At 37.1% G+C, this 15953-nt stretch overlaps 1 protein-coding gene across 1 annotated transcript; it reads right to left on the reverse strand.

The window, feature by feature from the left end:
• Positions 1-13076: 13076 nt before the first annotated feature.
• Positions 13077-14012, reverse strand: LOC101439978 (olfactory receptor 12D1-like). Its single transcript, XM_004458698.1, has one exon. The coding sequence runs from the start codon at positions 14010-14012 to the stop codon at positions 13077-13079; it is 936 nt and encodes a 311-aa protein (XP_004458755.1).
• Between the last annotated feature and the right edge of the window lie 1941 nt (positions 14013-15953).

Raw genomic sequence — 15953 nt, forward strand, 5'->3', positions numbered from 1 at the left:
AGATCCTTGTTTCAGCCTATTGTCTCTGTAAACATTTTCCTTTTGATATAAATTCCCTGTCCTCTTCCTTAGTCAGTCTAACAGGGTGACATTTTTACTTACTCCACCACACTACATCAATAAGTCTAGAGAAAAGAACACCTGAAGGATTTTGTCTTAAGTAAAAAGACAGGGATAAACGAATTATGACTACCTGATTTTTAAAGACTTGAACAAAAACATTTAGATACTAATCACAGCTTTTCCTTATCTTAGTTAAAAATTAAACAGGACTAAAGGTGACTTCTTACTGATCATATCCTGAAAATTCCTGTCTCCAATGATCAGGAATTCCTTCCTTAGATCACATAATACTGACTTCTCCTCGAGGTATCTGTGACTACAGCCCCATGAAATCCTATCTTCTTGTATGATAAATTTCCTTAATTCCTGTTTTTATTTACTATTAAACAAACTGACTCTTCAGATATTAAGGAGTACTCTACTTTAAGTGAGATGTACTTTCTTCACCTTAGTTTCATTGATATGACACTGGTAGCAACATTGGCTTCCATCACCCCAGTATAATATCTGTCTCATTTCAGCTCCCTCTGAGTTCACCATAAGTTTCAGATCTTTTGAAAGATCTCCAAATAGGAGCCAATCTCCTATTTGAAAAAACGTGCTTTATTTTATGCTCCTTTTTCCATCAAATAAAACTCATGTTTCCTACAAATGTAGTTCATTAATTTTCATCTCATTTGTACTTCTGTAATTACAGTGTTTTCTTCAGTGATGTTAAAGTCTTGAGGATTGTAAATAAGTAATTGTAATAAGGTTTCATAGTTCACTAAATTTGGTTTCTTTGCAGAAAGCCAGAAAAATCTTTTTAATCTTCTTTCCTTCATTATTTGCAAAAACCTGATATTATCTCCTTTATGTACTTAGACAAAGATGGTATATTTTGTGTTACAGTTTCTTTTTGATCCTTTCATTTTCAAATGTAGTGGATTAGTTCTTGTAGTTGGGAGGGAACAAGGAAGGACATAAGGGAAATTTACAGTGGGAGGCATTGACAGAAGAATAAAACACTGAATTCAAATCTGAAAGTTGATGCAGATTTGGGAGCTCTCTGTAATAGCATTTGATGAAACAATGACAGGAGAAGGAAATATTTTGAAATGGTGACAGTAAAACAGTAAGTGCCCTAGGAAGCAGATTTAGGGAGCAGATTAGATTCCAGGTTTTTTAGGTGGAAAAAAATTTGAGAAATTTTCTCACTTCTACTACACTTCCAATAAGGGTTGCTTTCAAAACATCCCAATACCTTTTTTATTGTCATATATAATTTGCATATTTAAAAAATTTTACAATCCTGTTTAAAATACACATGATATGACCAACAACATTACTAATTCCATAATCCACAAAATGAAGTTGCATGAAAAATCCATTTTAAAATATAATTTCCTGGTATTTAAAAAAAAAAAAATTAGAGGGAAGCAGACTTGGCCCAGTTGTTAGGGCATCCATCTAACACATGGGAGGTCCATGGTTCAAAGCCCGGGCCTCCTTGACCCGTGTGGAGCTGGCCCATGCACAGTGCTGATGCCTGCAAGGAGTGCCCTGCCATGCCCGGGTGTTCCCGTGTAGGGGAGCCCCACGCACAAGGAGTGAGTCCTGCAGGGAAAGCCACCCAGCATGAAAGAAAGTGCAGCCTGCCTAGGAATGGCACCTCACACATGGAGAGCTGACACAACAAGATGGCACAACAAAAAGAAACACAGATTCCTGTGCCACTGACAACAACAGAAGTGAACAAAGAAGAAGATGCAGCAAATAGACACAGAGAACAGACAACTGGGGGGGGGGAGAGAAATAAATAAAATAAATCTTTAAAAAATTTTAAAATTAGAAATTAAATTCAATTCTTAATGATTTTCATGTATTTTAAAAAATATTTGGAATTTATGTATATGCTTTGGAAAACATCTGGAGAACCAGGGGGTTGAATTGAAAATAAGATATGGCAGGAAAATTATGAGAAGTAAAGTGGCTTCATAACCCACCACGTATGTTGTGGCTTACCATAAAGAAGGAAATTTGTTTTAAATAATAGGAAGAAGACATACCATTCAGTAACAGGTAGACTATATGAGTAACTTCCTAGTCTGTTTCCTCTTAAATTTCTTACCTGATTGATTGTTCAGATAAATAGCCAAGGATGCTTTTTAGGTTTATACTCCCAGCGGTTATAAAAAAGAATAGAAATATATTTGAAGTGATAATTCATGCTGGAATCTCAGTATCAGTTCTACACCTTCCAAAAATAATGCCTATCTTTCTGAAATTCTGCATGCATTTTTATGAGCCAAGAATGTCTAGCCATGAAAATCTAGAGAGAATACTTCCTCTGGGTGCTGAAAAGAACTGTTTTGAGAATAAACAGGGTAATCTTTTCTTCCCTGCAATGTAGCTTTGGGAAATTCCAATCTTGAATGTCATTTTCCCTTCTTTTTTTCTCCCATGGAATGTTTGGCCCTTTATTTTAGCACCATGGACAATGACACAAGCCTCAATTGCCTGTTATGATTCCATTGTTGATATTCCTCTTATTTCCCAACACAGAGGTACGGATTCGCTTTCTCATTTGGGGTGTCCCTTGGAAAATACTCTTTAGTTTATAAAGTGGAAAGAAAATTGGCAATACGAATTAGGAAATGTGGATAAGTCACATCCTCTTGATTAATACAAGAATATGATTATCTTTAATAGTCTCTCTTTTAAAAATTGCCCTGTTTCTATGGAAACCAAAGAAGAGGAACTGAATGTACTGGCAGGTTAAAAATAGTTTGGAATGATGTTTTCTGTTCCTGTAACCTTTTCTTCTGACCTTGTTTTCCTGCAGGTCAGTTTACCTGAACCTGCACAGAAAACACTGACTCTTGTCCTTCAGGCCACCTTTGAGGCAGCAGGAGCAGAAATAATCTTCCTTGGAACCAAGATTAGGATGGTGAGAGGTCATCATGGAATATAAAAAGCAATGGGTCCCTCAACAAGGAAGATCTGGTGCACAGGCATATTACCACCACTTATAGACAATACAGTGAGCAACCTATCAAAACATGCCACCCCAAGGTCCCAACACTGTCCCCACCTCCCTTTGTTCCCATGCCATAAAACTCCCCTAAATTCTCAGATTGAGCAGAAAGATTTGAACTTATCTTCTATCTTCTTGCTGGACAACATTCCAATAAAATTATTTCTTTTTTCAAAATCCTGGTGTCATAATATTATCTTCTGTGTACATCAAGCAGCTGGCCTATTGCTCAGTAATACAATCAAGAGAAGTAGGATTGCTTTTTGTCCCTGCTAAAGCTGACTCTTTACTGCCGTACTAATACTAAGATATTCTTTTATTTTGTGATCTAAAGATCACATATGGTGTTCTTTCTCCCCCTTTGTATTGTTTCCATTCTTATTGTTTTGAAGAAGAGTTCTGTTTATATCCATCACATTAATATCACCATTTTGTTATATATTGCAAATATGAATACACACAAATAACATTTAATGTTTGTTTTGTAAGTATAAGTTATTGTTATTTGTTCATGTATATTAGTTTACTTCGGATTACAAAAATCCAACAGAGAAAGTACTAACATGATTACAATTTAACATAAGAAAACTGAGGGTTAGGGGTTCAAGTAAATGTGTCAGTTACTTGAGATCAATTCTGGTACTAAGATTCAATCTGAGGCTCTCTAGTTCTAGAAATAACTGCCATGTTGTCTCCATTTTTTTGAAATGTCGCCATAATAATTTTAAAAAAAGTTTTTGTAAAGGATACTTAGATTACATCAGTGTTGCATAAAAATGTAGGGGATTCCCATATACCTTACTTCTTACCCCTCCCACACTTTCCCACATTAACCATGTTAATTTTATAAACAGTTTCATTTGTAGACTAGTAGTCTGTTATTTTGATGAGGTCATGACTAGCAATTTTCCTCTTTATGTTTGGTCGTCCTCGGGTCTTGTTTATAAATTAATTAACTTCCTTTAGTAATAATAATAATATCTTCAATTTTCTTTATTAGCAAGGCCAGCTTCATGGGCTTGAAACCTACACAGTCACAGGGCCCTGTGCTCAGATGGCCCCACGTTCCTGGTGCTGCAGGGATGGATGCTGGATATTGTGTGTCCTGCCGTGTCCCACTGGGTGGACTGGGGGAGAGTGTGCACTACAGTGTAGACCACTGTGGCTATGGTGCAGCGGTGCTCCAGAATGTATTTGCCAGGTGCAGCGGCTGTGTCGCAATGATGGAAGAGGTTGTTGATGTAGGAGGGGTGCGTTGGGTGGGGTGGGGGGTAGATGGGGACCTCATATTTTTTGGATGTAACATTTAAAAGAAAATAAAGAATAAAAAAAAATACTGTCACCATCCTAAAACACTTCTTAATATTTGAACAAAGAAGTTCCTTTTATTTCACATCACTTCTCAGAAATTATGTTGCTGGTTCTGCTTATTAGCTTTTGAGAATTAGATTTGCTATTTATACCTTTAGTCCTTTTAGAGTTTCAGTTAATTATGCTGTGAGATAATCAGCCAGAACTGGCTCTACTTTGTGCAGAGTAAGCAAACTAGGTACTCTTTCTTCACAGATGTGTGATGCTATTCTGAAATGCTACACCTCCTCATAAATTTACTACCCAGTCCTCCACTTTCCATTTTGTTCCAGTGACTTCTCTGTGCCTGTGCCAGTAACAAAGTGCACTTTAATTAACATGGCTTTCTTTTTAGTCTTAATATCTTGTTGGTCAGTCTGAAATTTATTCATCTTCTGCAAAAAAATGCCTTGGGAAGATTTGGCAGTTCATTTCCCAGGAAGTGTCAATGTTAAACACAACTTTTTTCCCAAAAGGAAGAATCTAACAGAAGGTTGTGAGTATAATGGAGACTTCAAGGTATAGCTAGAATGCTTGAAGGAAAAAGAAAATAGTGAAAAGAAGTATTCGTGCAGACAGAGGGAGATAATAAAAAAGTGCTATTGTAGCTTGAACTGTGTTTTTTTTTTTTTTAAGTTGTAATTATAGCCCTACACTTCAGGGTGCATGGATTTGCCTCTACATCAGTGGGGAAATTTTGGAACTCTGAAAATAAGATTTAGCACAAAAAGTGACATCAGGGTGATTATATCTCTGGAGCAAATGGCTGAAGGAAATATTTCTGATGGCACATATAAAGATGTGTCATGAAGAATACTTAACACCTAGTGTAATGAAATAACATTTAATAATTATCCTTTTATCACCTAAATGAAGTAAAATATAAACTGTCCCTGGGTCATATAGAGACATAAATCATTCATCAATTCCATTTGATACTTTCCAAATAATTTGCTGAATTTATGGAATTTTTTCATGTGATTTTTGCTTTTTACTAGTGTTTCTATGCAAATGGGTCTGTTTGCCTCAAGACTTACAAAGCAAAAAAAAAAAAAAAACTTGCCAACAACTTTCCTTTGAAATTGTTAGCCATTAGGTCACTTGTAGAGTCCAAATGTAGAGAATTACTTTTGACGTGAATGATACTGTTCATGGAACTTAAAAATTTAGTACCCTTTGCTAAATTGATATAAATTCATTGATTTTCTTCTGGTTCTTATAATAGAGTCAGAGAATTGTATATATTCAAATCTACTTATACTTGAAGTAGAAATAGATTAGTGAGTTAAAATACCACATGTAATTATGTCACTTAATTTCTTATAAATTTTTGTTCATATTTAATCCTTAAATCTCTAATAGAATTATTTGGATATGTTTCAGAATTTTAAAAAAATGAAAGGATCCTCAGGAATTTCCATACTTCGAAGCACAAGCAAGGTCATAAAACATCAACCTGGTAGTGGGAGAATATATTTGCCATCTATCTATCAGTCTGACATAATTTATAACTAGATTCATTGCACCCAAATCCATTAATAAAGGTTCAGCCTAGTAGAAAAATGAGCAGACATTTTGAACAGATGTATTTCAAAAGAGAATAGTCGAGTTGTCTATAAACAAATGCAAAAGTGCTTAAATAGAAGTTAATTCTGTAATGTGAACCAACTCTACTCTCACTAAAATTAAATGCCTAAAATGAAACTGTTGACTATCCAAATCCATATAACTGGATTATTTGTTCCTCATTTTCAGCAATTAATGTAATCAATAGGAAAAAATAGTAAGGATTTTAGTAAGTGAATTAATAAGTAAACCAAGGAAGAACAGACTTTAAAACTTAGAATGAGGGGAATGGATGTAGCTCAAATAGTTGAATATCTGCTTCCCATGTACAAGGTCCCAAATTCAATCCCCAGTAACTCCTAAAAACAAACAAATGAAGAAACCAAGTTTCACTGGGAACCAGATGAAGCTCAGTGGTTGAGCACCTGTTTCCCATGTATGGGTCCTGGGTTCAATGTTCAGTACCTCTTAAAAAAAAATTAGAGTTTAATAATACTAATGAATTGGAGTGTGTAAAATCAAAATGTAATTCTTGGGTATTTCTCTAATCTGTTGAAAATGATGCTGTCCTCTCAGTCTCTTGTCTGTGTTTCCTCCAAAGATGCCATCTCCCATCACAGAGCTTCCTCCTTATTTCAGACTCTTGTGTGCCAGCTGCTTACTCTACTTGGATATATAATTTAACTTGACTAAGAACTAACTCTTGGCATTCCCCTTAGAGAACCACTCCATGAGGAGCCTTCCTTTGGTAGCAAAAACAATGGGACCCCAGGGATGATGACATCCTGATCCCCAGAAGCTGTAAATATGTCATCCTACATTGAAAAATGTGTTTGCAGGTGTTATTAGAGCTTGCATCTTGAGATGGTGGATTTTCCAAAATTATGTGGGTAGATCCAAATAGTCATCAAAAGTGGAGAACCTGTCACAGTGCAGTCAGAGAGAGTGAATGTGATGAGGACAGAGCAGGCTCTTTGTGGCTTTGGGCATGGAGGACAGGGGCCTCTAGCACAGGATGGCTCCTAGAAGCTTAGGCCTTCAGTACATTGACAGCGAGAAAGTGGGGGCCTCGGTTTTACAACCACAAGGAGGTGAATCTGGACAATAACCCAGCTGAGCAGGAAACTTGTACTCCCCTGGAGCCTCCAGAAAAGACAGCAGCCTCCAACACTGATTTTATCCCATGCAGACTATGTTCGGATGTCAGAACTGTAAGACAGTAAATTTGTATTGTTTTAAGCCACCAAATTTAGGGTAACCTGTCATGGCAGCATCACAACCCGACACCCTTCTTGAAGTTTCTGTTTGCAGTTGCATCTCTTATTCAAAAGCATTGTTCTTTCTCTCACACTTCCCATCGGAGTCACCAGGAAATGATTCTTATTTCATCGCCTAAATATCCAGAATACAACAAGTGATGGTGGCTCCCTCCCCTGGTGTGAGCCATCACCCCTCACCTGAGTGATTGCAGCAGTCTCCTCTTTGAACTAACCTTTCCCTGTTACAGACTGTTGCCACCACCAAGCTAGAATAATCCTTCGAAGTATAAATCAGATCATGCCACTTTACTGAAAAGCCAGCAAAATCCTGCAGTGGCCTCTAAATCCAAATACAATCCGGATGCCCATTACCTATAGCCTACCTTCACTCTGAAATAATTTCTCCAGCTCTAGCTTTAGCAACTTTGTTCTAGTTCCTTCCTCTCCCTTAAAATCCAGTCCACATTTACTTTTTTGCTCACTGTCACCTTTTCAATGAGGCTTTTTCAGAATTTGTACTAATTGAGTACTCTTGGTCTACTCGAAAAATTCTTGTGTTTCCATTAAGTATGGAATATTTTCAGACATTATTTTAAAAATAGTCTTTCAACTCCTTTTTTGCTTTTCTTTACTTTTGGGACTCTCATTAGCACATGTTTTTTCTTCATTGTTTTTCTCTTCTGTTTCTCAGACTGTATAATCTTAATTGACGTATCTTCAAATTTATTCATTGTTTCTTTTGCTTGTTTAAATCGGTTACTAAATTTCTCAAGTGAAACGTTCATTTCAGCCGTTACATGTTTCAAATCCAGAATATCTATTTGCTTCCTTTTTAATAATGTTTATCTCTATACTGAAATTCTTCATTATGGGAGACAGTATTCTTTCATTTTTTTATAGACCAGGTTTCTTTTTGTTCTTTGAACATATTTTTGATGGGTATTTTAAAAGCTTTCTCTATTAAAATGTGAATTCTATTCCATTTCATACACAGCTTCTATTGTCTACTTTGTTTTCTATGCTTGGGTCTTATGTTCCTGCTTCTTTAAATGTCTTGCAAGTTTTGGTTGAAAACTGGAAGTTTTGGATAGTGTATTGTAGCAATTCAGGATACTCCTTACCTTCTCTCTCTCTGTCTCTTTTGGTCTTGCCATTCTTTTTGCTTTCTTATTTATTAGGTATTTAATTGATAAGGCTATTTTAGAGAAGTCTATTTTGCCCAAGATGTCAAGCCTTTTGTGTCCCTTCTTTGAGGGTGCAGGCTTCGGCATGGCCCTCATGGCCCTCAATCCCCCTTGGCATGGCTTTCTTTGACTCTCTCTTTCCCTGATCTTTCTGTTAAGATGTCTAGCTTATTTAGTATACAATTCTCCTATTAGTTTCCACTGATACTTGGATGATTGCTCTATGATTTTTAAAATGCCTGGGAATATAAGTTGCTCAGAATGTTGTCCAAATAAATTCAGTCATGGATAGTATTTGAGTCCAGGCTTTGAGGATGTTTTGACCTTGAGAATTTCCTCATATCTATAATTTTTTAGTTCTCTCTGATGAACTAGCTGTCCTATGGCATAGCTTATTTCTCTTTATGAAAAGAACCTATGTTTTCAAAAGCACCCTTATGCTTTAACCTTCCACACTCTCCTTCAAACAAATTTGGACCTTTGAGGAAAACATCAGAACTCTCTTTTCTTATGGACAGTTTCTCCCTGGGTCAGTTCTCTGACACAATTTTCTTTAATATTTTTTTCAATGTTATAGTAAAAAAATATGAGGTCCCCATAAATTCCCCAACCCCTCACCCCACTCCTCCCACATCAACAACCTCCTTCATCATCGTGAGACATCCAATGAATTTGGTGAATACATTTTTTTGTCCTTAATTTTTTAAATATTGCATTAAAAAGATATGAGGTCCCCAAATACTCCCCACCCCCTCACCCCACTCCTCCCATTTCAATAACCTCTTTCAACATCATGGAACTTTTATTGCATTTGGTGAATACATTTTGGAGCCCTGCTGTACCACATGGATAACAGTTTACATTGTAGTTTACACTCTCCCCTAGTCCACCCAGTGGGCCATGGCAGGTTAGCTGGTTGGGATAAATCCAATTAACCAGAGGTTAGGAGTTGCAAGGCTAAGGCTCAGGGCCTGGCTGTCACATGGACAGTCCAGAAATTCAGGTCTCCTGAGTATACACTAACCCCAGTACCAACCACAAGTCCAGTAAAAGTAACAGAAGAGACATGTGTAGAAAGGTCAAATCTGAGTCCAACTCCCTCACACTCAGGAACACAAATTCCAAAGTAGCGCCAGCTGACATGGCACTGAACTCCAGAGCCATCTGCCATAACCATAGAACCTGTGGGTCTCTGTAGCCCTCAGAAGAACCAGTACCTGGGCTTATAGCTACTTTGGCTGTCTCTGGGACCCTGCTGAGATGTGCATAAGTGCGACCCCTCTGATGACCTCTCAACTCTTTCTTGGACCTCTCGACTCTTTCTTGGAGACTCGTAGCCAGACAGTAGTCCCTTGACTTCTCTCTCAGCATGGAAATGCTACAATATGAATCAGTTGGAGTGAGGGTCAACAGGGCCTAGTACTCTTGGGGTTCTCTATGTTTGTTTTCTCAACCTTGTAAACCACACCAGGAATTTATACTCTTTAATATGGAGATAGAGGTGATGATGTGTACTCGTCGTGAGCTCAACCTGGGAGGATTAAGGAAGCCTGGATTGGGGGCTGAGGGGCGAGGGATCCTGTATTCTTGGTCACATACATATGTAGCTGAGCTTTCACGAAGTTGAGGAGATGAGGATAAAGATGGAAGTGGGAAGGAGTGGGCCATGGAAGCTGGTTGTTCTTACCACAGTTTAGTAGATGTTCTTAAATGAATATTTCCTCATTTGCTGTATGTCTTTAAGAACATTTCTAGAGACTATAAAGGTTTGTTTTGACATAGTTTTCTTCAATTACACTGTTTTGGTTAGTAAGTGGGCCTGCAGAATTTCTTCCAGTGTCTTTTTGTTAGTGGAACTTGTTCTGAATACTTTTTATGAATTACCTCATATGATTCTTACAATATATATTAATTTTTATCAAATTCTTTGCCTGTATTTATTGACATAATCACATTATTTTACTGCACTGACCTATGAGAGAAAAAATTAAAAAATAAAGTAACATTGGGAGGGTATCTTGACAATTCAGTCTACAACAGATTTCCTAAAAAATGAATTCCTGTTAAAGATTAGTGAACAATAAATATTGCAAACATGTTGTGAAAAATCCAGCATAAATCTATGTGATCAAATACAGCAATAGACTAAAACCTTTAGTATTTGATACAAGAAGATCTAAAAGCAAGTATAATTGTTAAAATTATTAAAGGTCTAAAATGAGGGTTAGAAACCACAAGAAAGAAAAAGGCATTAAGGGAAAAAAGCATATATGAAAAATAACCAAGACAAGATTTTATAAGTGTAGCATAGCTATTGGAATAAAAAATGAATAGGTCAAATTGCTGATTGGATAAAGCTAAAGAGAAAAATACAAAAATAGAAGTTAGATCTGAGGTTAAAAGAAATCAAAATGTGGTTCTTGACAACCAGAGTATAAGAAAAAAGGTTATGGGGCATGGAGAATAGATTGAGAGGTTCCCATCACATCTAATAGGAAATGGATCCAGAGGAGGAAAGCAAGGAGAGTGAAGAAGAGACAGTATTCACAGAGATGACTGCTGAAAACTTTTCAGACTGAGTGAAAGCTCAGTGTGTGGTTTTAGGGGAAGATTCTTTAGCCACATTGTGCAGGTTTGAAGTTCATTTTTGTCAATTACAGTCTCAAAACGTTGGCCACATTTCTTAATATCTGTATGTGACTCTCTTCTCATATGTAAAAAAAAGATAAGGGTTGTTAACAGGTTTAAATGAGTTAATATGTGTAGGTTACTTAAAATAGTGTCTGACATGAAAAATGCAGTATATATGCATTTAAATAAAATGAAAAGCATGAACCTTCAGTTGAAGTGTCATGATGACAATTCCGTGTGGTAGCTACTCTCATAAGGTAAATACTCAATAAGCCATACAACCCAATTTTTTTTCTTCTTTTGTCTTTATTTTTAAATATTACATTTAAAAAACATGAGTTCCCCATATACCCCCCACACCGCTCACCCCACTCCTCCCCCCATAACAACAATCTCCTCCATCATCAAGAGACATTCATTGCATTTGGTGAATACATCTCTGAGCACCACTCCACCTCATGGTCAATGATCCACATCATAGCCCACACTCTACCAGGTTCCACCCAGTTGGCCATGGGAGGACATACAATGTCCTGTAACTGTTCCTATAGCATCACCCAGGACAACTCCAAGTCCAAAAAACACCTCCACATCTCATCTCTTCCTCCCATTCCCTACCCCCAGCAGTCACCATGGCCACTTTCTCCACACCAATGCCACATTTTCTTCGATTACTAATCAAAATAGTTCATGAATAGATTATCAGTAAGTCCACTCAATTTCATACTCTATTCCTCCATCCTGTGGACCCTGGAATGGTCATGTCCACTCCACATCTGTAACAAGAGAGGGCCTAGATTCCACATGGATGCTGGATGCAATCCTCCCACTCTCAGTTGTAGGCACTCTTGGCTCCATGGTGTGGTGGTTGACCTTCTTCAACTCCATGTTAGCTGAGTGGGGTAAGTCCAATAAACCAGAGTGTAGGAGCTGAAGTCTGTTGAGGCTCATGGCCTGGCTATCACATGGTCAGTCCAGAGATTCAGGTCCCCTGGGTATATATTAAACCCCAGCACCAACTAGTTCTGGTAAAATGCCTTAGTAGTGAAGAGCATAACACCATTTGCCTCTTAACTCTAGAAATACCTCAGCAACTATGATTTCATAGCTTTCAGTTAGTATCAGCTTTTGTGCTAAGAAAGGAAAACAAAACAGTTTTAAGGAATTCATTTTCACCTGTTTTATGTCATATTACAATCTGTCAAAAGGGATATAAATATGGAAAGAAAATTTTAATAAGTAGAAAGTGTTTTGAAAATCATGATTTTAATTTGCCAAAGGCTGAGAGGGAAAGTAATACACTAATGAGATAGAAAGGAATTTTTTTTTTCAGTCTGCCTACATTGTTAATATTTCACAACAATCATGACAATTTGTTTAGGTGATATCTTTGTTCTTGAAATGGACTTTATTTCTTTTATTTAGTGCTTACTATGTCATTGGCTTTAATTAATTATTTATCTTCCTGCACGGAGAACAATAACCATGACATAGCTCATAAAAATTCTCCTAATTAATATGTGGGTTATCATTTCTTTTCTCAATTGAGTTATCATTACCCTAAGTTAAATTTTATGAAAAAAAAAATAACAATGAAAATAATAATTTTAATGATTACCTTAAAATGGGTTAACCAAAAGAGATAACACAGATGAACAGTCCTAAATATTAACCACAATGGCGACATAGGTATATTTTTACATCTGGTTTCATAGAAGAACACGTTAGATTTATATATATATATATATATATATATATATATATATATATATATATATAATTATTTACTGATACCACAAAAACCAGCTTAGCATTTGGGTTCCATGTCTAGTGTCCAATGTGTCCACCTTTCCCTTATAATACCTATTAATGCTTGACATTCCCATTTAACTTTCCTGTATCATATTCTGTCTTCACTACACATTGTCATCAATATGAGAGTCAGGGTACATGGACATTTCAGCTATCTCATGACTTGTATTTATGCCTCAGAAGAGTTCACTGTGTTCACTCATGTGAGAGCTTCCTTCTGATCACCCAATTCAAGGCCCCCTTCACCTTCTTGTTTCTCAAGGTATAGATCAGTGGATTTAGTACTGGAGTCACCACACTGTACATGATGGCAATGACCACGTCCTGTTCTATGGAACTGCCTGAAGCAGGACTAACATAGATTATGAGAGCAGGAGAGTAGAAAAGAATAACTACCATGAGGTGGGAAACACATGTGGACAGTGCTTTGTGAGGCACACTGCAAGAATGAGTCCTGAAGAAGAGGTAGATGAGAATGTAGAAATAGGAGAGAAGTGTCAGAGAGAAGGGGACCATAGTAATGGTGCCTGTGACAGTATTAAGCAGCCACTTGTTGAGGTTAGTATTCCCACAGGCCAGTTCTAGCAGTGGTTTAACATCACAGAAGAAGTGACGGATATGGTTGGAACCACAGAGGTTCAAGTGAGAGGTCATTATGGAGTGCATCAAGGCATGGAAGAAACCAATGCCCCAGACTATGCTGGCCATCTGGATGCAGAGTTGTTGATTCATGATGGTGGTGTAATGAAGTGGTTTGCAGATAGCCACAGAGCGATCCAAGGCCATCACACCCAACAACAAGGCCTCCGTGCTGCCCAGGAAGTGGAAAAAATGCAGTTGGCTTATACATCCCAAGAAAGAAATTGCTTTGTGTGAAGAGATTAAATTTTCCAGCAACTTGGGCAGCATCACCGTGGAGAAGCAGATATCTAGGCATGAGAGGTTTCCCAGGAAGAAGTACATGGGAGAGTGGAGTCTTGAGTCAGAGATGACGATCATCAGGATGGCCCCATTCCCAGCCACATTGCAGATGTACATGATGAGGAAAACAATAAAGAGAATAGGCTGCAGCTCTTGGATATCTGTCACTCCCAGCAGGAAAAATTCAATGACTGACGTTTGATTCAGCATCCCTGGGAGAAAAGGCAAAATACCATCTAGGAAATTCTAGTTATGGAGGGTCAAATGCTTCCAGCCCAGGATCTTTGTCCAAGAAAAAACTGCTTTGAAGGTGAGTATGGTAGTATTAAATGACCCCGTACACAGAGCTTTTACAGGTAATAGGCCATTAGATTGTTAATTAGTAAGATTTCTTGTTGAATTACTCAATCTTCCTCTCATTTTTAGACTATTCATTAATATTTCCCTTCTCTCAGAGTTTTATGTTGCCAGTCTAATGTCCTCTCTGGCTGTGAACATCCACAATTTTATTCAGCTTTCCTCTTCCTGAGTCAGTTCTAATGGGATGAAATTTTTAATGTACTCCACCACAGTTCTCTCAAAAGCCAAATAAGTAACTAGCAGTGCTATTTTATGAGTATGACAATGATTGAAATGGAAAGTCTAAGATCATGTATATTACTAGAAGGAATGCTAAAAATTTTAACATAGGAATATAAGGTATTGAAACACCATGTAAAAGATGAATATGGGAGATACTGCATGCATATATATATATATATGACTGTTCTTTACATAATATAATTTTAAATATACTAGAAAGAAGGAAAAGTAACAGCTATGTATGGCAGCCGAGGCATAAAGAGAGTGAGAGGTGATGAATTGCTATGTTTTTTGTTGGTTGTTTTTATTGGGCTAATGAAAGTTCTCTGGAAGTGATTGGGGTGATGAATGCACAAACATGTGATTTTGCCAAATACCACTGATTGTACTCTTTGGACAGATTTATGCTTTCTAAATATGTATCAATAAAATTTAAAAAAAGAAAAAAATGATGGAAATTCACCAGAGAAATTTTGAAATCTAAGATAAACTATGGAATATATTTAGTAGTATAAGTGAAAGAACATGTAATCATCTTTTGTATAAAATATTCCACACTAAGGAAAGTTGTTAATAGGGTAGAATACAAATATTTTTTTTAATGCATGATTGTTGTTTGTTTGTTTTTTAGTTCCCAACTGAGGAAATTTTTAATTAGAACTGTGATGACTACTTTTGCTTTACATCTAAGTGGGTACAGTTGTAAATGTGGAGGAGTGCTGTTCAGCTGCAGTCTTGCCTTTACCTCATGCATCTTTCAACCATCCCAGAGAGCCCCTGCAGCCAGCACTTTTCTGGTACATGTTTTTTTTCCCCCCACAATCTCTTTATTTTTTTTTTTAATGTTATATTAAAAAAATATAAGAGGTTCCCATATACCTCCCACCCCCCTCACCCCACTCCTCCCACATCAACAACCTCTTTCATCATTGTGGCACATTCAACGCATTTAGTGAAAACATTTTGGAGCTCTGCTGCACCACATGGATAACAGTTTATATTGTAGTTTACACTCTCCCCCAGTCCACCCAGTGGGCAATGGCAGAACATACAGTGTCCAGCATCTGACCCAACAATACTACCCAGGACACTCCAAGTCCTGAAAATGCCCCTACATCACATCACTTCTTCCCTTTCCCTGCCCTCAGCAGCTATCATGACCACTTTCTCCACATCAATGCTATAATTTCTTCCATTACTAGTCACAATAGTTCCATACTGAAATATCAGTAAGTCCACTCTAATTCATAGTCTATTCCTCCATACTGTGGATTATTTTTAAATCTACATCTTGTCTAATAAAAAAAAGTAAAAAAAAAAAAAGCTAATTAAGAAATCATCTGAAGGATTGTAACTTACCAAAGTGGACAGGGATGAACTATTCAGAACCATGACTATGTTAATAAACACAAAGTGCTTTAAAATAGTGATATTGACTTTTCTTCAATGTAAATAGTCTCAGAGGCAAACTCTGACCCCTTCCTGACTCTTACCACTGGAAGCATGCTGAAGTCTTGTGTGGGGTTGGAATTGAACCCACATTATTTAGATGTTAGCCTGAGGGGCAAA

The sequence above is a fragment of the Dasypus novemcinctus genome, chromosome 22, assembly GCF_030445035.2.
Source record: "Dasypus novemcinctus isolate mDasNov1 chromosome 22, mDasNov1.1.hap2, whole genome shotgun sequence".
NCBI lineage: Eukaryota > Metazoa > Chordata > Mammalia > Cingulata > Dasypodidae > Dasypus > Dasypus novemcinctus.